The sequence below is a fragment of the Cynocephalus volans genome, chromosome 8 (assembly GCF_027409185.1).
Source record: "Cynocephalus volans isolate mCynVol1 chromosome 8, mCynVol1.pri, whole genome shotgun sequence".
Lineage (NCBI taxonomy): Eukaryota > Metazoa > Chordata > Mammalia > Dermoptera > Cynocephalidae > Cynocephalus > Cynocephalus volans.
In genome coordinates, this window is record NC_084467.1 from 124,260,044 (window position 1) to 124,285,843 (window position 25,800).

At 46.1% G+C, this 25,800-nt stretch overlaps 1 protein-coding gene across 1 annotated transcript; it reads right to left on the minus strand.

The window, feature by feature from the left end:
• Positions 1-497: 497 nt before the first annotated feature.
• On the minus strand, positions 498-22,372 carry GPA33 (glycoprotein A33). Its single transcript, XM_063105903.1, has 7 exons — positions 22,366-22,372; positions 21,569-21,723; positions 12,726-12,942; positions 7,931-8,086; positions 1,831-1,950; positions 1,152-1,281; positions 498-630 (listed from the first exon to the last, which is right to left on the minus strand). The coding sequence occupies exons 1-7, from the start codon at positions 22,370-22,372 to the stop codon at positions 498-500; spliced, it is 918 nt and encodes a 305-aa protein (XP_062961973.1).
• Positions 22,373-25,800: the final 3,428 nt, after the last annotated feature.

Genomic DNA, 25,800 nt, shown 5'->3' on the forward strand with positions numbered 1-25,800 from the left:
AGGAAACCAGACCCCAATGTGTGTCTCCAAGCAAGGAGTCTGAACTTAAGTTGAACACATAGTAGGGAGTCCTTCGCATACTCATTTATTCTTGTATCCATTCGACAACAGACCATCGAGTGCAGACCCTCTGCCAGCTGATCCCTAGGGCCTGGGCGTGTAGGTGAGCAGGGCAGGCTCCTGCCCTCTGAGGCTGGCACTGCTCCCTGGAGAGTGACGAGCAGGAGTGTCCACGCTGCGCCTCCAGGAGCTCCAGGGGAGTGTAGGCTGAGGCCTGGGCCGGGGTGAAGGCCAGGCCGCGGACTAGGTGTGGCAGTGGGGTGGCGGTCACTTCACAGAACAGCACGGTCGACAAGGTCAGTCACAGGAGGATCCCCTCAGCCAGACCGGCCAAGCTCCCCAGCAGCAGACACATGGGGTTAGAGAGGGGAAGGGAACCCAGAAACAGAGGAATGAATCCCGAATCCTTCCTCCACCCCAGCCTGCAGCAGGCCCGGTCACTGGCCAGCGTCGTCAGGGGACTCACGCCCGGAGCTCCTCTGCTCTTCGAGCATGTAGCTGTCCTCCTCTTCCCGCCCTCTGGAAGGCTCTCTCTGCTGCTCGGCCGGCTCCTGGTAGGCAGCCTGATTCCTGTAGGGCAGTGAGGAGAGGAGAGAGGGGAAGGGTTTGCCCCCTGTTGGGCCCCCACAGGGGCTGGGCCTACTGCACACTATGTGAAGAGCAGCCAGCAGACCTGCCATCCCACCCCCCAGCTGCAGAGGGACACTGGGCTGGAGGGCTGGGCTCAGAGTGCACAGGAAGGTGTCACGAATTTGTTCCATTCGTGAACTGAGGGCCTTACAGGAACAGGCTGGCTCCACTGGCCGAGGAAGGACTGGCACCGTGACAGAGGCTCCAGGCCACACTCTGCCCTGGGCACACCACAGAAAGCCCTGCCCTGAGACAGAGGCTAGAAAACCACGGCCTTGGAGGCAAGTCCCAGGACCACCACACGCACTTTATGACTAGGGCAGGTGGTTCTTTTCTCAGCTACAAAATGGGGCGCTGTGCCCCAGGGGTGTCATGAGTGGTAGAGGCTGTGAGGAGTTGGTTGGGATGCACGTTTCCAGTCTGCTCAGCCCCTTCCCCCAGGCTGCCCGCCCGACACTCACGGCCTTGCGTCCTCCCTGTCCTTGTCCTTGTCCTCCCGGCAGCAGCAGCAGTAGACGATGATGCCAATGACGATGAGGGCCCCCACCACACCCCCCGCGATGCCTGCATACAGGGCCACGTTCATGGAGGCTGCAAGAGGACAGAGGAGCAGCTGCACCTCCCGAGCCTCCTCCCTGCCCGGGGAGCAGCAGCTGTGGCTTCGGGTAGCAGGAGTGAGACCAGGCAGGGCCGGCCAGTGCTCTTCAGGATGGAGGCATAGACAAGGACAGACAGACAGTGGCTCTGCATCTTCTCACTCTCTGGGATACCCAGGCTCCAAGAAAGTCCTCAGGTGTCAGCCCTGCCAGCTTCTACTCTAGCTTGCCCCTGAGCTGACGTGCCATCCCACCCAGAGGGATGGGGTGATTCTGTGACAGCTGGCTTTGAAACTTTCCCATGCTCAGCAGGTGACCCACAGGCAGGCAGGACTGAGGAGGTCTCCGAAGTCAGTCCTCTGCCCTATTTCCAAAGAACAAGTGGGACTGTACTGACTAGTCCTGTCTAGGTTCTTGCAGCAAGCCTGCAAGTGGATGGCCCTAAAGAGGCTCCCAGCTCATCTCCATGGTGGTCTCAGCTGGCTCTCTGGATCCCAGCCAGTTGTTGTCTGGCCTTTGTCCCCCACCCCAAAACTGCTCTTACGAAGTCTGACAGCCACAGTGATGTTGCAGGACATCGATCCCATCTCATTGCTGGCGGTGCAGACATAGTAACCCGATGTGTCTGTAGAGATGTTCTTCAGAGAGACGGGCTGGCCTGAAACTGGGAAGGAAGAACAGTTGGGCTGAGGAGAGGGCACCATGCAGAGGGGAGGCCTGAGGAATCGGGAGGCCTGGGTTCCTAGGGAGGGAACAGCCACCGAACTTCTCCAAGCCGTGGTCTCCCCTGATGTGGAAGAAATCTCCACCTCTAGGGCTGTACACCTTACACCAGTCAGGACCCACAATGCAGAGTGCTTAGACTCCAGTCAGGCTCCCTGGGTTTGATGCCCAGCTCTGGCACATTTACTTGGTGCCTTGGCAAGTAACTTAGCTTCCCTGAATGTCTGCTTCTTCACCTATAGTTAAAAATAATAGTACCTGCCTCGCAGGGTGCTGTGAGCACAAAATGAGGTACTAATAATACATATAAGCCCACAGCAGAATGTCCAACATGTAGTAAGTGCTCAGGAAATATAATATATGTTATGTATTACAGGAAAATGCTTTATAATTAGGAGATATTATTACCACTTTTATGATCTTCAGAAACTACATCCCCTTAGCTTGGACTCATGTGGAAGAAGTCTTGGGAAATCAAGAACTCTGATCTCTGGATTACTGCTATGGAGGGGGTGTGTGTGTGGTGTGTATGTGTGAGTGTGCGTGTGTAGTATGTATGAGAGTGTATGATGTGTGTGTGGTATTGGTGTGGTGTATGTGTGGTGTGTGTGTGTGTGTGTGTGTGTGTGTGTGTGTGTGGTCTGTGAGTGTGTAGTGTGTGAGTGTGGACGTTTGTACATGTGTGGTGTTGGAGGGGAGAAGGCAGGCTGTCAGTCCAGACGCTTTATCTCCCACCACTTAAGCAAGCCACTTAACTTCTTTGAACATAGCTGCCTCATCTGGCAAGTGGGAGTGAAAACACCTGATCCTCCTGAATCCACGGAAATGGACCAGATGTCCTCATGAGAGAACTTTCCCCTAAACCTATGATCCCATGAATTTCTTCACCTTGAACGGCAGAACTTTGTGTTAGACATACTTATATGTCCTGTCCTCAGAGATGCTTTGTCATAACTGCTATTTTGAGAAAAGAGTTAGAGATCTGTGTCCTCTAATTTGGCTGATCCCTGCTGCCACCAGGTGGTTACCCTCCATCCATAGGGGATGTTCTAAACTGCAAATAAAATCCTGTCACTGCTCTGTTCAGACATTTCAGTAACAAGTCCAAGCTTCACAATATGGTGACAGGTTGCAGGTCTGGCCCTGGTTGTCAGCTTTATCTCTTGCCACTTACCCTGGTGTCCTGGGGCAAAGCCAGAGGAGCAGCCTTCCCTCCACCCCACCTCCACTCCCTTGCACGATTGTATTGCAGCTTGCATTTTCCTTGTCTGGACGTGCTACTCAGTACATGTCCTCAAATATGATGGCCTCTCATCCTTCCAACAATCTTGCATGGTAGGTGGAACAAATATTTCAATCTCCAATTTCATAGAGGTAACTGAAATCTTAGAGAAGTTAAGTGATTTTCTCAAGATCACAAAATTAAGAAATGGCAAAGCTGGAACACAGATGAACTTAAAAAAATTATGTTAAGTGAAATAAGCCAGGCACAGAAAGAGATACACTGCATGTCTTCGCTCATAACTGGGAGAAAAAAAGAAAGAAAGAAAGAAGACAGGAAGGAGGAAGGAAGGAAGGAAGGAAGGAAAGACAATCACAATAATACACTGAACTTTCAAAAGGAGAGAACAGAACTGAGGTTACCAGAGGTGGGAAAGGGGGAGGGGGAATTGGGGGGGTAAGGAACGAATTGCTAAAGGGACACAAGAATGACTGCATTGTGTAATACTGAATATACTAATTATCCTGATTTGAGCATCACATATTGCACACACGTATTGATATGCAACTCTGTACCTCACAGATATGTCCAATCAATCATGCTTCAATAAAAAAGATAAAAATAAATGAACAAATAATTTACCTTAGTACCAAAAAAAAATGACAAAGCTGGAACAAAAATCCTGTTTTAGGTCTAGAACTCCCTGGAGCTGTAGAAGACGTTCTTTAAAAAGAATTATATTATAAAAGCAATATGTATGCTAATTATAAGAACTTACATATGACATAAAACTATTATTTCAATTAAATCCAGAAAATCTTTATATGCTGACCACAGCTATAAACAAGATGAAGTGAGTCCTTGTCCTTCTGGTGTTTCCAATCTACAAAGGAAGACACATGAAACAGTGGGGATTTCAAGGATGGTTACAGTTCAGAATGGAGGTGCTATGGGAGCTTATAGTGAGGGGATTTCATCTCATCTGAAGGGCCAGGGAAAGCCTCTATAAAGAAGACAGGATAAGATAAAAAGTCATCCGTAATCTCACCATCTAGAAATAGCACTTTGGTTTGGGGTTATTCCAATCTTTTCACAAATATTTTCTTCAAGTTCTTCCCTGGATTCTCTGTAATACATTATCCCTTCAGTCCTGGAATTCCATACCTCAGTGTGTTTTCTGGTACTGAAAAAGTGGTCCGTGACTGAATTAAACTTAGAAATCCCTGATTTAGGGGTAAATAAGTTTTTAAGGGCAGAGCTCTCAGAGTTCCTAATATGCTAATGAGCACTGGGAATCTCGGATAGGTTGCTATGGTATTAATGATCCTATTTTCTAAACTAATTGGACTTTGTTATTTTTAAGAGGTACCTTGACGGAACTCCCTTTGGAACTGCTCTAGGACCCTGGGCATGTTTAGGAGGTCTGAGCTCTTTTCAGATTAACAGTACTACAGAGTGTGTAACTCAGTCTCTGTTAGGTGTACCCAGCACACTGCAGATTGCTCGAGGACCTTCTCACTTATCAAAGCCCAGCTTTGAGCTCTATGCCTTATTTAGGGTGGGTGAACATGTGGTTTCCTAGACCAGTGAGTCAGCACTGTCCTTCCCCAGTTCCCCGAAGCAAACAGCGGACATTAGAAGTTGCTCTGGGGTGCACCAGTGCACACCTTGTGCCACAGGACCTGCTTTGATTCTGACTTGGGGCTCCCAAGCCCCTTTTCCTTTTGGAAAGGGGCTAGCGGTTTCTGTAATCTGGTGAAAGCTAATGTTTCTGCTGTCATGGCGACACCTTGTGGTTAAAAAGGAAAACGCAAGAACAGCCATCTGCCCCCCATCTTTCCTCTGCTCCAGCTGTGGAGAGATTCCCCTCCAGAGAAGCCCTGGTCTCCTCCAAGACACTGACATCAAGTCGATAATATTTTCTGCCTCCCCTACCCTTCCCCCACCCATCCCATGTCTTGTCAACAAGCTTGGGCTTCTACCTGTCACCAGGGCCCTCAAAATCCTCCCTGGACCCATCTGCACTCGTCACAACCTCTTCCCCTAGAGGGCTCCAGCCCCCAGCGTTACCCCTCCCTGCTTCCTTGACATCCAAATTCCTATTCCTTTGATGCATGAAACTCAGCTGACTGGAACAGTTTGCAAAGTATGTCCAGAGCTATCACACATGTGATCTCTTCTTATCTTCCATAGCTTTGGGGAATTGTGGTATTATGATAATTCCAGTTTTTTTAAGATGTCGGTACTAAAGGTCAGAGAGGCTGTGAGTGACCTACAGCTACAAGGTGGAGAGGTCAGGACTCACTCCTTGTTTTCTGATTGCAGATTCTCTGTTCTTTTCCTGCTTTCACTGATTGCTAAGTCAAAGGAACCAATTGTTAACGGTGGAAATTCTGTCTCCAGACGTAAAAGGGCAGAGGAACCCTCCTCTCCAAACCATCCACAGAGCACTGAAATGTGTTAAAGGTCAGAAATGGGCTTGGACTGACCTACAGAGGAAGAAGATTGGTAGATTTCTAGGGCTTTGTGAGGCAGGCTGGAGACAAAAGGCTTTGAGGATCCTACACCCACCACACAACACCATCCAGATGCAAGCTGTGTTATTACCATTAACCACATTCTTTTCTGTCACCCTCAGGTCCCACTTCTGACTCTGAGCAAGTCTTAACTTGAGGCAGGATCGAGCTTCTGCAATGCAAAGAAGCAAATCCTCCCTTAACCTCCTTTCATGTCCTCCCCCTTTGGATGGCTGAATAACTAAGTGTTGGCTTCTGACAGCCAGTGGAGTCTTTCCTGACAGGGCATTAGAGCTGTAAGCAGGGTGCCCATTGGTGAGGCCCCTCAGAAGGTGCCCAAGGCTTACAAGGCAAAGGCACATCATGACTCTCATCGCTGCTTTTCTGACCGATGGAGTTTCCCATCAATCCTGAACCTCCGTCCTCCCTTCCCCTCAGCCACATCGAATAGATTCCTGTGCTCTTCTCCACGGCCAGCCTACTCATCCTGAAGGACCTAGATCGAATAAATGCTAATAAGACCTAGAATGAATTGAGAGCTTACTATCTACCAGGCACTGGTCTCAGTGCTTTACATGTACTTTTATTTGACCTTCACAACAACCCTATAAACACTAATATTGTGCCCATTTTACAGATGTAGAACTAAGGCAAAGAGAGGCTAAGTAACATGTCAAGGTCACACAGCTAACCAGTGGCAGAGCCAGGACTCAAGCCCACGGCATGCTCTTAACCACCATGCTAGATAGCCTGCTCAAATGCCCCCCTTCATTGATCCTCTTATGCAACCTCTGTGTTACATCACCACCGGGTACGACTATTGCAGTGTTCCCCACCTTGTCACCTTCAGCTTTGGGTCCCCCCATACACACTTTGCTGGAAGGAAGGTCAGTCACATCCACAGCAGACCTACCATGACCATCACTGGAGTCACTGGGTTGTTTACAGGCCACAGAGCGCAGGCCACAGAGCCCAGGGAGAGCTGCCAGGTGGTTTCAACAAAAATTCCAGACACACTCAATAAAAATTTACCAGCCGGAAATACGTAAACAAAACTGCAAGCTTGGTGGAATTCACGTTACATCTTCTATTTTACATTAGATCAAGTGAGTTCTACTAATTCTTTTTTTATTTTTAAGAAGCTCTTGTTTTGTCTCCAGACGAGTAAAAGGTCAAGTGACGAAGTTCACCCTGGTTTGACTGAAGCCCCAGTCTGTGCATTCACCCAGCCGGGCCCACCCAGGACACCAGACGTGCTTCCCGCCTCACACCCCACCTTCTGGGAACAGTGTGTACACCGCTGGCTTCACTCTCTACCTCCCGCTTCCTTCCCAACCCACACTGAACCGAAAGACCTCCTAGCAGTTAGGTCCAATGGACACCTTGCAGGCCTTGCCTTCTTTCTTGATCTTCAGGAACACTGGGTGCAGCCGGCCAGGCAGCTGGTGGGCTCTGGGTCCCAGGGATTCCACCAGGGCATTTCCACACCAGTTGGCTCCAACATAAAGAACAGCAGGATATTTACATAGATTTTTTTTTTTTCCAGTTTGTTTCCTGACTGAAAGGTCAAATACCAAGCTGTCCAGTTCAAAACTGGTTTCCTGGCAACTCTAGCTGACTCTCCCATCTCCTTCCCTGAGAATGTGGGGCCCTTACAGCCACATGGTGGTGTGACTGGGTGGGGCCACACAGAAGGGTGGTGTGTTTTGGGAGGTGAGGGTCAGTGGAGTCTGAGATGGACTGGCCTGTTTAGGAAATTCCCCAGCCATGGGTGGAGCAGCAGAGTTAGACTTGGGGCCTCAAATGTATACTTTAGGACATAATCATAATGAAAATTAAAATCCCACCCAGTGCTTTTGCACAGAGTGGTTATCAGTCCAAGCTTATTCAAGAGAATTGAGGTGTGGGGAGTAAAGAAGACAAGGCAACACTTACGTGTTTCTGCTATGTGCTTTACGTGAATCATTTTTATTTCTCACCATGACCTATGTATGAGGTAGGTATCATTATGAGAGACCGGTTCTTAGAGAGATGGCCCAAGATATCAGAAGCAACTGCAAGGTCGGGAACTGGGGCAGCCTTCAGGGGGATCTGATTGGTCAGCTCCAGAGTCTCCCCTGGCAGCCCTAGCCAATCAGCTGCACCTTGATGTGGGGGCCCGCTTTCCCTGCTGACCCCAGTACCTGGTTGGGTCAGTGGCCGCTCCTGGTTCAGTGTGTTGTAGCTCTTCCAACTGTACTGAGGGGCTGGGGAGCCCTCCTTTGATTGGCAGGTCAGCTGGATGTCGTTCCCAATCACAGTTTCTCCCTCGATGCTGCAGTCTGGCTTGGAGGGTGGCACTGTATAGAGAAGGGACCAAAGAGAAGGCATCAATCAAGTGGGGCTTGGTGACAGCCCCTGAAGCCTGAACAGTCCACCCCACACACACTGCCTTGTTTGTTCACAGGCAGAGAAATTCATAGTTCCATGGTGAGATGTAACACTGTAAAATCAATTCGCCCCAAAATATCTCCTTAGTGGCCTGTCACCATCACAGAGCAGCAATGCATACAGTGGGAAGCATCACAGGCCAGCAGCAGCTTAAGGTGTGGTTTCTCATGTTCTCTAGTTTAGTGTCATGGGATTTTAAAGATACTCAAACATGGCCATTATAAAGTTGGGGATACTGAGACCCTGAGAGAACACCTGCTCATGGGTCCCGGCAGATCTGGGCCTAGAACCAGGTCTTCTGACTCCAGACCCAGTGCAGCTCCACCAACCCATATAAGCTTCCTCTGCCATGGATGCATCTGTCCATTTTAGGTAAATTCCTAATCCCTCTTGACCTCCGTGTTCCCATCCGTAAAATGAGGGAACAACAAACCTTTTCTGTATAGGGCCAGATGGCAGTATTTTAGGCTTGGCAGACCACATATGGTCTCTGCTGCTGCTTCTTTTTCTTTTTTTTTTTTTTTAGAACATTTTAGAAATGTAAAAGGCTGTGGGCAGGGGCGGGCGGCGGGCTCAGATAGTTAGAATGTGATGCTGATAAGACCAAGGTCCAGGGTTCGATCCTTGTACCAGCCAGCTACACACAAAAATAATAATAATAATAATAAAATAAATAAAAGACTAAGAATAAGAGGTTTTGGGCTGGATTTGGACAGTTTACCTACCCCTGGGTTAAATGATCTCTAAGGCCCTTCAGCTCTAACTTCTTAGGAATATTCTCTTTGCTTTAAGCATTACCCTCTTCCCATGCTTTGCTGACAAAATGCAATCGCCGCAAGTGACGGCATGGGATAGATAATGGGGGCTGAAAAGATGGGAGGGGGCAGAGATAAGGAAAAGAAAGCCACAGAAAGGAGGTGATGAAACCCAGCAGGCCCCCCTCACAATCCTAACCCGATCTCCCCAGATTCCTGGAGAACTTAAGCCTGTGCCTTTCACTCCGCATTGTTAACATACCACTGTGTAGAGTGGTTCATTCTACAAACCTTATCGGTGCCTGTTGTGTGCCTGACAGTGCTGGGCACTGGAATGACATCGTGAGTCAAGGAATCCAGTGGCAGCAAAAGACAAGATGGGACAAGGAGCAGGCAGGAGGCAAGGCTGCTGGGGCAGGAATGGCCAGAACACTGACCCAGTCACAGCATCGGCTGTGACCTGAAGAAAAAGTGACAGTAAACGAGCTCGGTGGTGGAGGTGGCGGTGATGGTCAGGAAAAGAGAGATGAGGGTACTCGTGGTAGAGGGATCGGCATGTGCTAAGGCTCAAAGGCAAGAAGAAGCATGAAGTGTAAGCTTGAGACTTCAGGTAGTGTACTTCAGGGTGAGAAGAAGAGGACACACAGTGGAGAGGGTTAATCCCTGGGTGGCAGGCCTGTCCCCTCCACTTCTTTCTTTTCTTGCCCCTTGGATGGCTTGCTTGTCCAATAAACAGTGCTGCCTGCTCTATAATCCGGGTGCACAGTCACCAAGCATGAGATTGGAGTGAATTCCAATCTCATCCCCTCTCGGAAGGTGCTGGGCGAGGCTATCCAGGACACACCTCTTCCCCAGCCCAGCAGCGGTAGTTTTTCCTCTTGGAAACAAGCAGGCTGTTGTTGGGTGTGCCCAACATCTCCTGCTGCCATAATGAGGGCCAGCCAGGTGGGGGGCGAGCATGGGGGAAATTAGAGACACTACCTTATTGACACTCCCAGGGGGATAGTCCCTAAACCTAAGAGGCTCAGAATTCAAGGTCGGGCTTCATATATCCTGGCCCAGACCCCTGGACTGAAGCAGTGTGGGTGGCAGAAGCTGCTGCCTGAGGAACACTCAAACCAGCAGCCCTCCTGCCCACCCTGCAGGCCCAGCAAGCAGGGACCTGGCGACAAGAGAGGGATGACACCACATCCCAGAGGACCCCCATCTAGGACAGGCTCGCTGAGCCAAGCTTTATCTCTTGAGTTCTCCAGAGGTACAGGAACATACCCATCACCAGTCCAAACCATTCACCGTTGTTCCCAGGAGTGCCTTGAAAGGTAGGCTAAGGCTTTATTTCACAATTACAGAGCTGGCCTAAAATACTAAGGAAGTCCCACCTACTAAGTGCACATGACCGAAAGCAGAGCCTTTCTAGGGATACAGGACAAAAAGGGAAGGAAAGTGACTGCGGCCAACCGGCATCTAGAGAAGCATAAAAAAGCAATCTGAATGCATCCAAAGTCTACATTTTACTAATCCCACCATTTACTAAGGGAAAACTAGGAAAAGCAAATCCTAATTCTCTCCAGAGGCAGAAACAGAGATAATGGCAAACGAGGGACCAGCCACCCCCAAGCAGATCAGCTGTCGGGAGGAATCTGTCGGGTTCTTTGTCCCCTGGCTCTTAACCTCAGCCCCCAAACTCCCTTCCCACTTCACCTCACCTCAGGTACCCCCTGCCCTCACGCTGCCCAGATCCCTCACTGAAGGTCTCTCTCCTCAGCCCCCCACCCCCAAAAAGTTAGGACCTTGAATCAGACAGATCTAGTTCAAACAGCCCTTCCACACAGGTGGGGGCCGTGAGACCTCCGGGGTCTTGGTCTCTGATTCTCAGCTGGCCCGTCTCTCCTCCCGAGCAGAAGGTGGCCCTAGGCGTTAGCCGAACATTTACTGAGGGAGAAGTGAGGGGCAGGGAGGGGGAGAGGGAACGCGCTGGGCTCCAGACCCCTCCGAAGCCTGCGATTCCTACTGTAAACGGCAGGGGGCGCCAGAGGCCGGAAAGACCACCGATCCCGCAGCGTCCGGGATCCCAGGACCTAAACAACGCACTGCCCCCCGGCGAGGGTGAGGGGCTGCCTCCCGTCTGGAAGCTTCCTGCTCGCCCACGTTTACTGTGGGGTCGCCCGACCCCGTATAATTGAAGCCCTTTTGCTTAAAAATAGCTCCCCTGCAAAGCCATTTGGAAAAAAAGCTTTTTTTAAAAAAAACTTTTTTTTTTTTTTTTTTTTTTAAGATTTTACTGGATGTAATACAAAATGATCTCTCTTTTTTAACAGCAAAGGGCTGGTTGCAGCGAGTTCCATATTCTCAGGTTAAACTTGTATTCTTCACCCTTCAGGTTAACTCGTTCCCTGTAAAATCTGGCCCTGGATGGAGAGATGGGGGGTGGATCGGGCATTCATACTTACTTGGGTCCTGGGACCTTCCCCACAATGAATTCAAATGCCTTCCCTGAAGGAAATGGGAGCTATTTAAGGGACTCCCAACATGTACACGTATGTGGACGTGTATATATGTATGTATGTGTTTGTAGAGGGGGATGTATTGTGGTCTTATTTCCACAAAGAAACAGGAACAGCTTTAATATCCATCAGGATGGAGCACTTGAATAAATCAAGGTACATCCACGAGATGGAATGTATGCTCTTAACAGGTAGATCTATAAGTCTTGATTTGGAGAAATGAGCACGAAATATTAAGAAAAAGCAAGCTGCAGAGTGATCTTTATAATATGATCCCATTTTTTTAAAGGAAAGAAAGAAAAAAAAGTATGTTAGAATGTGTATGTGTGTTAAAAGGACGTGGCGAGAATACGCACCTACGTTACCGGGAGCTGCCTCACTGGCAGGAGGGTGGAAGGAGGCAGTCTTAGTTACTCCTTACACAGAGCTAAAGCTTGTGTAGTTGTGCAGTTTGACTCACTCTAACGCTTTCAAAAAGACAGGCAACCACCTTATGCAATTAAAAATAAAATCCCGATAAGTAATGTAAAGGGAAAAAGGAAAACAGAAGGATGATCCACTGTTCTGGTTTAAATTGTTGCTACCCCCCCCAAGGGCGGTGCCATTTCTTATATTGGATATAGACTAGGTGCTCACCAAAGTTTTTCCAATAACTCTGACTTTGAGCAAGTTGCCTTCATTCTCTGGGCCTCATCTACAAAATGAGAACATTAAAGTAGATATGATCTTTTAGATCTTTTCAAAACTATAAATTCCAGTAATAAGATGTCATTCCTATGAAAAGAATGTTATCTTGGGACATACTTCAAAGGCAGTTGAACCTGCCCAGTGCTGTCTGTTGGGGGCTGGGGTGGGGAGATGGTGATGTGGGGTTTCCACTGGGTGACTTGTAAGAGAGTCATGATGTGGCCCTCAGGTACCCAATTAAGGCACAATGAGAGTCTTTGCAATAGGATTTAGGATTTTCCTCTTTCTTCTCTTTAAAAAGTTTTGCATGAAAAAGAGAAGAGTTGGTGTGGGGAAAAGAACAAGAGACAGAGCAAGGGACCACTCCAGATCAGCCTTCTCCTCTGCCCTGGGGATCTGTCTGCCATTGGTGAACTCGGAAGAGCCTTCAGTTCCCCAGGGAGGACAGTGCCCTGCCCAGAGACAGATGGGACGAGGCCAGGAGTCTTGGCTCTTGTGGCTGCTGCTGCCTCTGACTTTATCTTACCACAGGGACTTCTCCTTGCCCAGCCACTCGTCCCCAGCCTCTTCCTCCAACTCATGAAAGGAATGGAGACACTCACCGAGGACCAAGAGGCGGACGCGTGACTTGGAGGTGCCACCCAGGTCTGACATCAGCACAACGGAGCACTCGTAGGTGCCATTGTCATCCATGGTCAGCTGACTGACGGTGATGGAGGCGTCTGAGTGCGCGGCATTGCCCGATATGTTGACGCGGTTCTCATAAAGGTCACCGTAGAGGTAGTTTTGGGTGGGAAATTTCCAGATGACCACCGATTCCTGGAGGAAGAGGAAATGGCCTTCACCCTAAGGCCCTGGCATGGTGCTTCAGGCCTCTCCTGGCCACTGTCACCCACCATCACCAGAGCCCAGAAGCACGGGCACACCAACCCCTCCCAACACACAGTTCTGCTACGTGGTGCCCTCTTGTGGAGTTCTTCTATTTATTTTTAAAATGAAAATATTGAAAGACCAGGAAAGCAGGCAGGCAGTTCATACCACAGGAGCCCATGTAGATAAGTGAAACTGTCTCAGATCCCAACACTGTGACCTCTTGTAACCACTGGCATCTCTCTTGTCTGTTCTGTTCCAGTCCATTGTCTATTCTCACTCATTCTGTCAACCAGTATTTATTGAGCACCTACCACGCACCAGGATCATGTTCAGCAGCCACGCTTGGCTTCCAAGCCCACTTTATTTACTTGAATCTTGCCTTTGGAACTTATTTATTCATTAACATAGTCATTGTTTATCCAACAGCATATGGCAGTGGCTAAAATCACAGACTTTCAAGGTAGACTGCTTCAGTTCAGATCCCAATTCTGCCACTTACTGGCTGTATGACCTTGAGCAGAATGCTTGACCACTCTGTGACTCTATTTTCTCCTCTACACAATGGAGATGATGATAATAATAACACCCGTCTCATAGGATCGTAGTGAGGATTAAAGTACATAATATCTGCAGAGCATTTAGGGCACTGGCTGACATGGTAAGTTTCTGTAAGTACTGAGCACCTACTAAATGTCTGACATTCAAGGATAAATTATTCACGTGTTCTGCACTCCAAGAGTAATGCAGGTGATAGTCAACCAAACGTTTCAACATCTTATGATTAGCTATGGAGCCCTGGAAGAAAGGTATCACTTCCAGACTGAGAAGTCAGGGGAGGCTTTCTAGAAGAGGTGAATCCTGAAAAACAACTAAGAGTTGGCCAGAGCTAGGGAAATTGGGGCCATGAGTGTCAGAGTAGGATAAATGTGTTGGGCGATTTAGGCAGAGGGAGAACCCCAGGGAAAGACCTAGAAGTGGGAAGCAACATATCAACCCCACGTGGTTCAGTATGAATGGAGGCGCGTATGTGAGTGGGGGATTGGTGAGAGGTGAGCCTGGGTAGGCAGCAGTAAAGATCAGAGCTGCTATTTACTGAGCGTGTGCTATGTGCTGGACACCATTCTAAGCACATGGAATTATCTCATTTAATCCTCACAGCACCCCTGAAGGAGATGTTATGATTATACCCATTTTACACATGAGGAAACCAAGGCACCAAGAGATTAAGTATCTCTCCCAAGTTCACACATTTAGATAAATGTCAGGGCTGAGATTCAAACTGGGCACTCTGGTTCCAGAGCCTGAACACTGGGGATTCCACAAAGCCAGACATCAGACACTGTGTATGTGGCACCAAGTAGCTTGCATTTTATCCCAAAGGCACTAGAGAGCCATGTATTTCAGGAGGTTAGCTCTCGATACAGGGTGGAAAATGAATTGGAAGGAGAAAGGGGACCTGTTATGAAATCAGTTTAGCAATCCAGGTGGGAAACGATGAGTTCTCAAATAAGGATGTGGCGGTGCAGACAGACAGAATGAAAAGAGTTTGAGGAGTATGAGGAGGTAGGACCAGTGAGACTTGAGATGGACTAAATGTACAGAGTTAGGGAGTGGTAGATCTCAAGGGAGAGGGTTTTTGGCTTGGATGTTTGGGTGATATCATTTCCAAGGGAGGAAACACATAGGAACAGAATATTTTAAGAAAAAACGATGTGTTCTGTTTACGTGCGGGGTGCCTGAAGTGTCCCTGGACACCGGGGTGGAGGAGTTCAGTAGCAGCTGGATGGATCAGCTGAGTGTAACTAAGGTGAAGGTCTGGGAGTCAACGACATGTCGATGTTAACTGAGACATGGGCTAGATGAAGCCACCCACGGTAAATAAGTAGAGAAATGGCAAGTCCCCAAGTTACTTCATTTGAAGGGTCAAGAAGAGGGTCAGAGAGATAAGAGGAAAAGCCAAGACAAGACTGCCAAAAAGCCCAGGCAGGAGGACTCCAAGACTGGAAAATGATTGATAGTGTGAAATGCTAACAAGAACTGGAATAAGATGACTGAATAAAGTATATTGAATTGAGCAAAAGAGAAACTGCTGGTGATTTCAGCAGGGTGTTAGGGGCAGAAGCCAGCTGGTGGTGGGGAGAGAGGAGAATGCGGAGACACTGTGTAAGGTCTGATGCCTGCACAAGCAGTGCCCTTTGTGTGAATGAGAGCATGGTTTTCCGACAAACACAGCCTGTGTCAGGGCACACACTTGGCTAACGGAGCACAGGCCCCTGCTGGATACTCTTGTGAGAGGCACAGTCTGCCCAACCACATGGTATGTGACAGCCCTGGTATGGCAGACAAGTCCTTCAGGAAGCTTGGCTGAGAAGGGGAAGAGAAACATGGCGGGAGACGAGCAGGTGTCTCAGGCTGGGGACCAGTCCACGGATGCTGGTCTTTCCCAGCTCAGCTCCTTTCTGACCCTGGCTAGCTGTGCCCAGGATTCTCCTCCCCGAATTCTCCTCCCTTCAAAGATATCCCAAGGCTTCCTGCCTGGATCTCCCCCTGGCCACATCCCTTGCTACAACCTGTCACAATAATCTCCTTGAGGGAACTGATTTAATCCCTTTCTCTGCACCCTTGCTTCCTCTCCAGGGAATCGCCTCAAATCCTTTTGAAACTAAGGGATCCATCAGTCAAGAAAATAACTTTTTTTTTTTTTTTTAATTTTATTTTGTCGATATACATTGTGGCTGATTATTGCTCCCCATCGCCAAAACCTCCCTCCCTCCTCCCTCCCCCCTCCCCCCCAACAATGTCCCCTCTGTTTGCTTGTCGTATCAACTTCAAGTAATTGTGATTGTTATATGTTCTACCCCACCCCCCCGGTTTTTGTGTGTGTGTGTGTGTGTGTGTGTGTGTGTGTGTGTGTGTGTGTGTGTGAATTATATATTAATTTTTAGCTCCCACCAATAAGTGAGAACATGTGGTATTTCTCTTTCTGTGCCTGACTTGTTTCACTTAATATAATTCTCTCAAGGTCCATCCATGTTGTTGCAAATGGCAGTATTTCATTCGTTTTTATAGCTGAGTAGTATTCCATTGTGTAGATGTACCACATTTTCCGTATCCACTCATCTGATGATGGACATTTGGGCTGGTTCCAACTCTTGGCTATTGTAAAGAGTGCTGCGATAAACATTGGGGAACAGGTATACCTTCGACTTGATGATTTCCATTCCTCTGGGTATATTCCCAACAGTGGGATAGCTGGGTCGTATGGTAGATCTATATGCAATTGTTTGAGGAACCTCCATACCATTTTCCATAGAGGCTGCACCATTTTGCAGTCCCACCAACAATGTATGAGAGTTCCTTTTTCTCTGCAACCTCGCCAGCATTTATCGTTCAGAGTCTTTTGGATTTTAGCCATCCTAACTGGGGTTAGATGGTATCTCAGTGTGGTTTCGATTTGCATTTCCCGGATGCTGAGTGATGTTGAGCATTTTTTCATATGTCTGTTGGCCATTTGTATGTCTTCCTTAGAGAAATGCCTACTTAGCTCTTTTGCCCATTTTTTAATTGGGTTGCTTGTTTTCTTCTTGTAAAGTTGTTTGAGTTCCTTATATATTCTGGATATTAATCCTTTGTCAGATGTATATTTTGCAAATATTTTCTCCCACTCTGTTGCTTGTCTTTTAACGCTTTTAATTGTTTCTTTTGCTGTGCAGAAGCTTTTTAGTTTGATATAATCCCATTTGTTTATTTTTCCTTTGGTTGCCCATGCTTTTGGGGTCGTATTCATGAAGTCTGTGCCCAGTCCTATTTCCTGAAGTGTTTCTCCTATGTTTTCTTTAAGAAGTTTTATTGTTTCAGGGTGTATATTTAAATCCTTAATACATTTTGAGTTGATTTTTGTATACGGTGAGAGGTATGGATCTAGTTTCATTCTCCTGCATATGGCTATCCAGTTATCCCAGCACCATTTGCAGAAGAGGCAATCCCTTCCCCAGTGAATAGGCTTGGTGCCTTTGTCGAAGATCAGATGGCAGTAAGTGTGTGGGTTGATTTCTGGATTCTCTATTCTATTCCATTGATCAGTGTGTCTGTTTTTATGCCAGTACCATACTGTTTTGGTTATTATAGCTTTGTAGTATAGCTTAAAGTCAGGTAGTATTATGCCTCCAGCTTTATTTTTTTTGCTCAGCATTTCTTTGGCTATGCGTGGTCTTTTATTATTCCATATAAATGTCTGGATAGTTTTTTCCATTTCTGAGAAAAATGTCTTTGGAATTTTGATGGGGATTGCATTGAATTTGTATATCACTTTGGGTAGTATGGACATTTTCACTATGTTGATTCTTCCAATCCAAGAGCATGAGATATCTTTCCATCTTCTTGTATCCTCCCTAATTTCTCTCAGCAGTGGTTTGTAGTTCTCATTATAGAGATTTTTCATCTCCTTGGTTAACTCAATTCCTAAGTATTTTATTTTTTTGGTGGCTATTCTAAATGGGCAGGCTTTCTTGATTTCTCGTTCTGCATGTTCACTATTGAAGAAAAGAAATGCTACTGATTTTTGTGTGTTGATTTTGTATCCTGCTACTGTGCTGAAATCATTTATCAATTCCAACAGCTTTTTTGTAGAGGTTTTAGGCTGTTCGATATATAGGATCATGTCATCTGCAAACAGGGACAGTTTGACTTCATCTTTCCCAATCTGGATGCCCTTTATTTCCTTCTCTTCTCTGATTGCTCTGGCTAGTACTTCCAACACTATGTTGAATAGGAGTGGTGAGAGTTGGCATCCTTGTCTAGTGCCTGTTCTTAAAGGAAAAGCTTTCAGCTTTTCCCCATTCAGGATGATATTGGCAGTGGGTTTGGCATATATGGCTTTAATTATGTTGAGATACTTTCCCTCTATACCTAACTTATAGAGGGTCTTTGTCATGAATGAGTGCTGAACTTTATCAAATGCTTTTTCAGCATCTATAGAGATGATCATATGGTCCTTGTGTTTGACTTTATTAATATGGTGTACCACATTTATTGATTTGCATATGTTGAACCAACCTTGCATCCCTGAGATGAATCCCACTTGATCGTGGTGAATAATTTTATGTATATGTTGCTGTATTCTGTTTGCTAGTATTTTAGTGAGGATTTTTGCATCTATATTCATCAAGGATATTGGCCTGTAGTTTTCTTTTTTGGTTATATCTTTACCTGGTTTTGGTATCAGGATGATGTTTGCTTCATAGAATGAGTTTGGGAGATTTGCGTCTGTTTCAATCTTTTGGAATAGTTTGTAAAGAATCAGTGTCAATTCCTCTTTGAATGTTTGGTAAAATTCTGCTGTGAATCCATCTGGTCCTGGGCTTTTCTTTGTTGGGAGCCTTCTGATAACAGCTTCAATCTCCTTTATTGTTATTGGTCTGTTCAAATTTTCTACGTCTTCATGGTTCAGTTTTGGGAGCTTGTGTGTGTCCAGAAATTTACCCATTTCCTCCAGATTTTCAAATTTGTTGGCGTATAGTTGTTTATAGTAGTCTCGAATGATTCCTTGTGTTTCAGATGAATCAGTTGTAATATCGCCTTTTTCATTTCTAATTTTTGTTATTTGAGTCTTCTCTCTTCTTTTTTTTGTTAGCCATGCTAATGGTTTGTCAATTTTATTTATCTTTTCAAAAAACCAACTTTTTGATTCATTGATCTTTTGAATTGTTTTTTGGGTTTCAATTTCATTCAGTTCTGCTCTGATCTTAATGATTTCTTTCCATCTGCTAACTTTAGGTTTGGATTGTTCTTGTTTTTCTAGTTCTTTAAGGTGAAGTGTTAGGTTGTTCACTTGCCATCTTTCCATTCTTCTGAGGTGAGCATTTAATGCAATAAATTTCCCCCTTAATACTGCTTTTGCAGTATCCCACAGGTTTTGGTATGATGTATCATTATTTTCATTAGTTTCAATAAATTTTTTGATTTCCTGCTTGATTGCTTCTTGGACCCATATGTCATTAAGTAGAATGCTGTTTAACTTCCATGTGTTTGTATAGTTTCCAGAGTTTCGTTTGTTATTAATTTCTAGTTTTAATCCATTGTGGTCTGAGAAAATACATGGGATAATTCCAATTTTTTTTAATCTATTGAGACTTGATTTGTGACCTAATATGTGATCCATCCTAGAGAATGATCCATGTGCTGATGAGAAGAATGAATATTCTGAGGTTGTTGGATGGAATGTTCTGTAGATATCTGCCAATTCCAATTGGTCTAGAGTATTGCTTAGATCTTGTGTTTCTCTGCTGATTCTTTGCCTAGATGATCTGTCTAATATTGACAGTGAGGTGTTCAGGTCCCCTGCTATTATGGTATTAGTGTCTATTTCCTTCTTTAGGTCTAATAGAGTTTGTTTTATAAATCTGGCTGCTCCAACATTGGGTGCGTACATATTTATGATATTGTTATGTCTTCTTGATGGATCAGTCCTTTCATCATTAAGTAGTGTCCCTCATTGTCTCTTTTTATGGTTTTTAGTTTAAAGTCTATTTTGTCAGATATAAGAATAGCTACTCCAGCTCGTTTTTCTTTTCTGTTTGCATGGTAAATCTTTTTCCATCCTTTCACTCTTAGTCTATGTGAATCTTTATGGGTGAGGTGAGTCTCTTGTAGGCAGCATATAGTTGGGTCCTCCTTTTTGATCCAGTCAGCCAGTCTGTGTCTTTTGATTGGGGAATTTAAGCCTTTTACATTAAGGGTTGTTATTGATGGTGTTGATTTATTCCTAGCATTTTATTGGTTGTTTGGTTGTCTTAGGTGTCTTTTGTTCCTTGCTTTCTGATTTACTGTTTGGTTTCTGAAGAAAATAACTTTAGTATCTACCTCAGCACCCAGAAAAGAGTCAGGCATAGACCTTACATCTGGTTTGCTGAATATATGTGATGGTGGGAGAAGGTGTCCTTCAGTTCCTGCAGGCAAAAGGCAGCAGCTTTCCTCTCCAGGTTTCCATTCTGGGGCTCTGGGAGCAGACAGGACACATAGCTATGGGACTTCAGGGTCCCCTGGTGCATCAGGCCAGGACGTACTCTCCTACCCCATCTGCCTGCCACTCTAGGACTTGGCTGCCCTGGGCCACCCCTTCTTTCCTGTCAAGGAAAAAGCCAAATCCTTTCACTTGGAGTGGCCAAGGATCTAATGCTTACCTCTGCACAGTTTGTTTGTGTTTTAACAGGAGACCTCACTTCTGAACTTATGAATAAATGCTCCACTTCTTACAATTAAAGAAATGTGAATTTCACCAGTAATTTGATACTTTTTTCACTTATCAAATTGTCAGATATCAAACAGCTTAAGAACACCATGTTGAAGAAATTGGTGCCCTCACTGTTGTTGGTGAAAATGAAGACGGGTAAGACACTTAATGAAAGTATTTGACATTATGTATCAAAATTTTAAATTCATATACCCTTTGACCCAGAAGTTCCACTTTTAAAAATCTATCATGTATATGTATAAACACACATATGAGGGTGCTTCAAAAAGTGCAGAGAAAGATTTGTATTATCTTTTAATTCTATTTTTCCATGGATTTTGTGAAGTACTCTCAAGTACGTGTGTGTGTGTGTGTGTGTGTGTGTGTGTGTGTGTATATGTACCCAAAGACATACATATAAGGATATTTATATTTATTGTAGCATTATTTGTAGCAGTGAAATATAGGAAACAAACCAAATTTCCATTGATGGTACATGGAGTACCTTCATAAAATGAAATGTTTTATGCAAATGTTTAGAAAAATAAGATAGATATAAATATACTCATATAAGGAAAAAGCTCAACATATATTAAAAGAAAAAAAGCCAAGTGCAGACAGTATGTATGCAGTCTATGCAAACATGCATATTCATATATGTATAATGTAAACATGCATATTCATATGTACAAAGGGTCTTCAAAAAGTTCATGGAAATTTTTGTATTATCTTTTAATTCCATTTTTCCATGAGCTTTTTGAAGTACCCGCATATGTATAGATTATATCTGTGTTTCTATACGCCTTGCCTGGGGGTGGGGGAGGAGAGTGGACAATACAGGGATAGGGTGTGGGAACAGCGTGGCTGGGACAGGAATGAGCTTTCTCACTGTACACTTTTTATGATGTTTTGATTTTTGAACCATGGGATTATATTATCTACCTAAAAATAAAAATAGGAAAAGAAAATAAAACAAACCTCCCCTGCACTCTTCAAAAGATCCCAAACCGGGAAAAACACTCCATAAAATTAAATTTGACCCCAGAGTAAGGACTATGCTAATGCAAAGGAGTAACTGACTCACATGGTACAATTTAGGTCATTTGAGACTGGCCAACAGAAAGGTATTTTAAGGCGGGTGACTTTTTCAAAATAAAGGGAGTATCATCCGGCCCTCCCTGGGTCCAGCATGCAGTGCCCCGCCCGGCCACCCAGCGTGGTGCTCATGTTTGCTGTCGCTAACATTTCTTAAAAGACTCTATAGTGCTGCCATCCACGAGGTCACGATCAGGGGATAATCATTCCCGTGATCAGTACCCCGATCGTTTTATGACCTCTTACCGTGTGACTCTTCAGAAGCTTATCCCATTGGATAAATCCATCTCGGTCGGTAGCAGTAGTGTGGTAGGTGCATGGAAGGGTGACACTGCTTCCCTGGGCAGCCCGAAGAACGTCCTGTGGGGTTTCCACAGAGATGGCATCAACAGTCACCCAGACTGAAAAGAAAGTAGGAAGTGGGAGGGAAAAGTAAATGACATGGACATACCCACTCATTGCTCATGGGACCTCTGAGCGAATGCCAAGGAACGTCCTTGCTCCTCCGGTCACAGCTAGACATGCCAGGCATGCTGCAACAGTGGTCTTAGCCAAGACACGCCAGCGTTCTCCTCCAAGACTGGGGTGAGAATGGACACACATACCTTGTTCACCTTAACTCCATCTTGCAGTACCACGAAGAAGTTACACACATTTGGTGGCTAACAGCCCGGCTTTGAACCTCAGCCTCACCTCTTACCAGCTGTGCGAACTGTTCTAAGCCTCAGTTTTCTCACTGGTGAAACAGGAGTCCTAATACTTCCCAGAGTTGTTGGCAAAATTAAAGAACATGCTATGTATAAATATTTTCTCTTATTGCCTGGCACATAGAAAGTTCTCAATAAATATAACCTCCTGCCATCTTTTTTGTTGTGATGATGGTTTATTTATTTATTTAACAAGTATTTATGAAACACATGTGGTAATGAATTTGATGAAAAAGATTAAATCAAGGTAAAGAGATAAAGAGTATTCCCAGGGGGGGTTATTTTACATAAGTTTATCAGGAAAAGGTGAGAAAAAGAGTGTGGCCACACCAGTACCTCCCATCACACGTACTCTTCTTTCCGTGGGGTGGTGACTCTCCTCCAACAGAAGGTGGGGTTTATGTCCTACCCTTTGAGTCTGGGTGACCTGTGCCTACAGTATAAGTGCTGCTACATGGCTCTGAGACTAAATCAGAGAGGCCATACACTTCACCTGGTCCTTTTGAGATGCTTACCCTGGGAACTTAGTCAATATTCTGTGAGAATGCTAAGTAGCCACAGAAAGATCAGTATAGGTGTTTGGGACCCCAACTGAGGTCCTTTGGACAGTCAACTTCAACTCCCAGACATAGAACTGAGCAGGCCCAGCTGTTTAGTGGCTCCAACTGATGCAAAAGGATGCAGAGCTGAGCTATCCCTGCAGAACTCTGTGCAAATTGAAGACTCATGAGTACAATATACATTGCAATTGTTTTAAGCCACTAAGTTTTAAGGTGGTTTGTTATGCAGCAATGGATGATTGGCACAGAGAGCCACGTGGATCCCTTCCAGGCAGAGGCACAGCAAGGGACAGACACAAGGCAAGAGTAAACGTGGCCCATGAGCAAAGAACAGCAAGGAAGCCAGTGTGGTGGGAGGGAAGTGAATGAGGAGGAGAGAGGAGGCAGAGTAGAGCGGTCTCAGACCACATTGAGCGCTTACGGAGGACTTTATATTTTCCTCTGAATGAGACGGGAAGCCCCTGGAATAATTTAAGCAGAGGTAATATATTTGACATTCATTTCTGCAAAATCATTCTGGCTGAGGTGAAGTGAATAGACAGGAGGGGAAATGGAGAACAAGCAGGGAAACCATGCGAGAAGTGACTTCAGTCACCCACATGAGCACTGATGGTGGCTTGGATGTGGGTGAGGATGATGGAGGTGGTGAGATGTGGTCCAAGTGGGAAGGAGTCTACAAGTAGAGCTAATAAAATTTGATTGCAGTCTAGATTTGGCATGTTAGAGAAAAAGAGGAGTCAGGGGTAGATACAAAGATTGGTCTGAGCAACTGGAAGAATGAAATTGTCATTTATTGAGATGATGACAGCTGAGGGAGGAGCAGGTTTCAGGGGGAAGATCAGGAGTTTGTTTGCACACGTATAAGTTAGAGAGGCTTGTTAGACATCCAAGTGGAGATCTTGAGGAGGTGGTTGTATAAGTCTGGAGTTCCAAGGAGAAGTGTGGAATGGATATACAAGGGTACTTCAAAAAGTTCATGGAAAAACAGAATTAAAAGGCAATACAAATCTTTCTATGAGCTTTTTGAAGACCCCTCATACAGCTTTTGGGAGTCTTCAGCTCTCTGCCATTTAAGGCCAGAGGATGCTGATGGAGTGCATGAAGAAGGGGAGGATATCTGGGACTGAACCCTGCGGCACACTGGTGCTTAGTGGTGGAGAAAATGAGGAAGAACTAACAAGAGAGAAGGGGAACGGGCCAGAGAAATAGGAAGAGAACCAAGAGAAAGTGTTTCCCAGAGGCCAAGCAGGAAAAATGTTTCATGAAAGCGAAGGGCATCAACTGCTCAAATGCTGCTGATCTGTCGGACCAGGGAATTGAGGACTGAGAAACGATCGGGGATGTGGTGACTTGGAGGTGACTTTGCAGTGGGGATGGAGCCTGAATGGAGTGGGCTCAAGAGTAAATGGGACAAGAGGAAGTGGACAGCTTTTGCTGGAAGAGGAAAGAGAAAATGAGCTGTAGAAGCTAAAAGAAGCTGTAGGGTCAGGAGAGATTTGTACCTTTTAAAAAAAATATTTTGACACTGTGTTTGTTGATGATGAGAATGAGCCAAGAGAGAATGGGGACAAAAATGATGTCCTTGTAGGGCAAATGGGGCTGCAGGTAGGGAGCTAAGGGAGGCGGACCTTGGAAAGAACCCCAGGCTATACGTCCACTGTGACAGGACGTGGCTGTGGATGCAGGTGTGTTGGTAGGTTTGGTGGTAGGAGCGTGGTCAAGTTCTTTCTGAGTGCTCCTATGATAAGGTTGCAGCATAATGAAGGAAAATGTCCTGCTGAAGACCAGCCTCCATCACCCAGCTTTGAACACTCCACTATCCCATCAATGTTTGAATTGGATTAACACACTTCTCTTTTAAAATGCAAATAGCTCTTGGGGAACAGCTAAAGCATTTGAGTTGTTCATATTTTAGTATGCAGTACTTCATTAAAAGTATTTCCTAAAGTGAAAATCAGCCACCTTTTCAGAATGGGCACTGTGCTATGAGGACAATGCCGGCTCCTAGGGCCAGTTGGTAAAGTCAGATGATCTTGGGGTTGAGAGGAGCAGGAAGCTGTCAAAAGCCAGCTTTCTCTTCCTTGGCATTTGCAGATTCCTCATGGTGACCCCAGTGCCAGGAGCCACTGAGAATTAGTTCAAATGCTGGCTTCCCAAGTTGCTGATGTCTGCTCCAGAAGCTGCCTCCCACATAGCATGGACAGCTGATCTGCCCCCCAGTCAGCACAGGACTACTCAGTGGAGACTGGTCAGGAATATAGACCTGCAGAGGTGCAGTTTGATGAAAATACTTAGGCCCAGACCAGACACAACCCAGGTGTACCAGATCTCACAAGACCTGGAAGGATCTACAAAGACAACCATTAAAACCTGAGCTGCATGCAAACCCATCCCCAGGGAACCAACAGCAAAGCAGCAATTTAGCTCAACCACAGGGCTCAAGTGCTGGTCCCCACAGGAAGTTCCCCCATTTTAGAAGTGAGCAAAGGACAACAAATTAGTTCCAGTGCAGAGTTTAAGTAGTGGGAACAGCAAATAATCCAACAAAGAAATGAAAGAAAAAACAAAATACCCGCAGCCTGGAGACAAAGTTTGATATTAACTAGTAAAGGTCTCACTTCACCAAAGAACACCTATAACACCTAGAAGGACCAGAAGCCCCCTGGGCCACCAAGCCATGGAGAGGGGAAGGCTAGAGGCCTCAGCCATGCCCCACCAAACCCACAACCAGCCCAGTGTCAACCACCAAGCTGCCACAGAAAGTGCCCCAGGCTCCGAAATCAGGACAGAGGGGGGCCTCAGGCATCGGCCACACACCCCCCCCCCCACAACCAGCCCAGCGATGACCACAGGAAACACCACAGGCTCCCAAGCCCAGACAGTGGGAAGCCAAGGGCTTTGACCACACCCCCTGACATCTGCAACCAGCCCAACAACAACCAAGCCACCACTGGAAGCCCCCTGGTCTCCCCTGAATGAAGGGGGTGCCACGGGCCTCAACCATGTCCCCCCTTTCCTCCTTCTCCAACCCTATTTCCTTCCCCGTTCCCCTCTTCCCTTCCCACCCAACTGCTCTGCAACAACATTTTAGAATGTAAAAACAGATGAAGCTGGGGACCAACCCCTGCTCCCACAACCAGGTAAGGAGGAGCATACCAAAAACACCACTTCCATGTGGGTGGCCCACCACAGCCACCACAATAGCCACAGC

What these genes read in the sequence shown, in the direction of transcription:
- GPA33 (XM_063105903.1), bottom strand. An exon ending in CGTCCGCCTCTTGGTCCTCG is followed by an intron (nt 8,087 to 12,725) that starts GTGAGTGTCTCC and finishes TTCTCTATACAG; the next exon opens with TGCCACCCTCCAAGCCAGAC. An exon ending in GACAGGGAGGACGCAAGGCC is followed by an intron (nt 631 to 1,151) that starts GTGAGTGTCGGG and finishes ACTGCCCTACAG; the next exon opens with GAATCAGGCTGCCTACCAGG.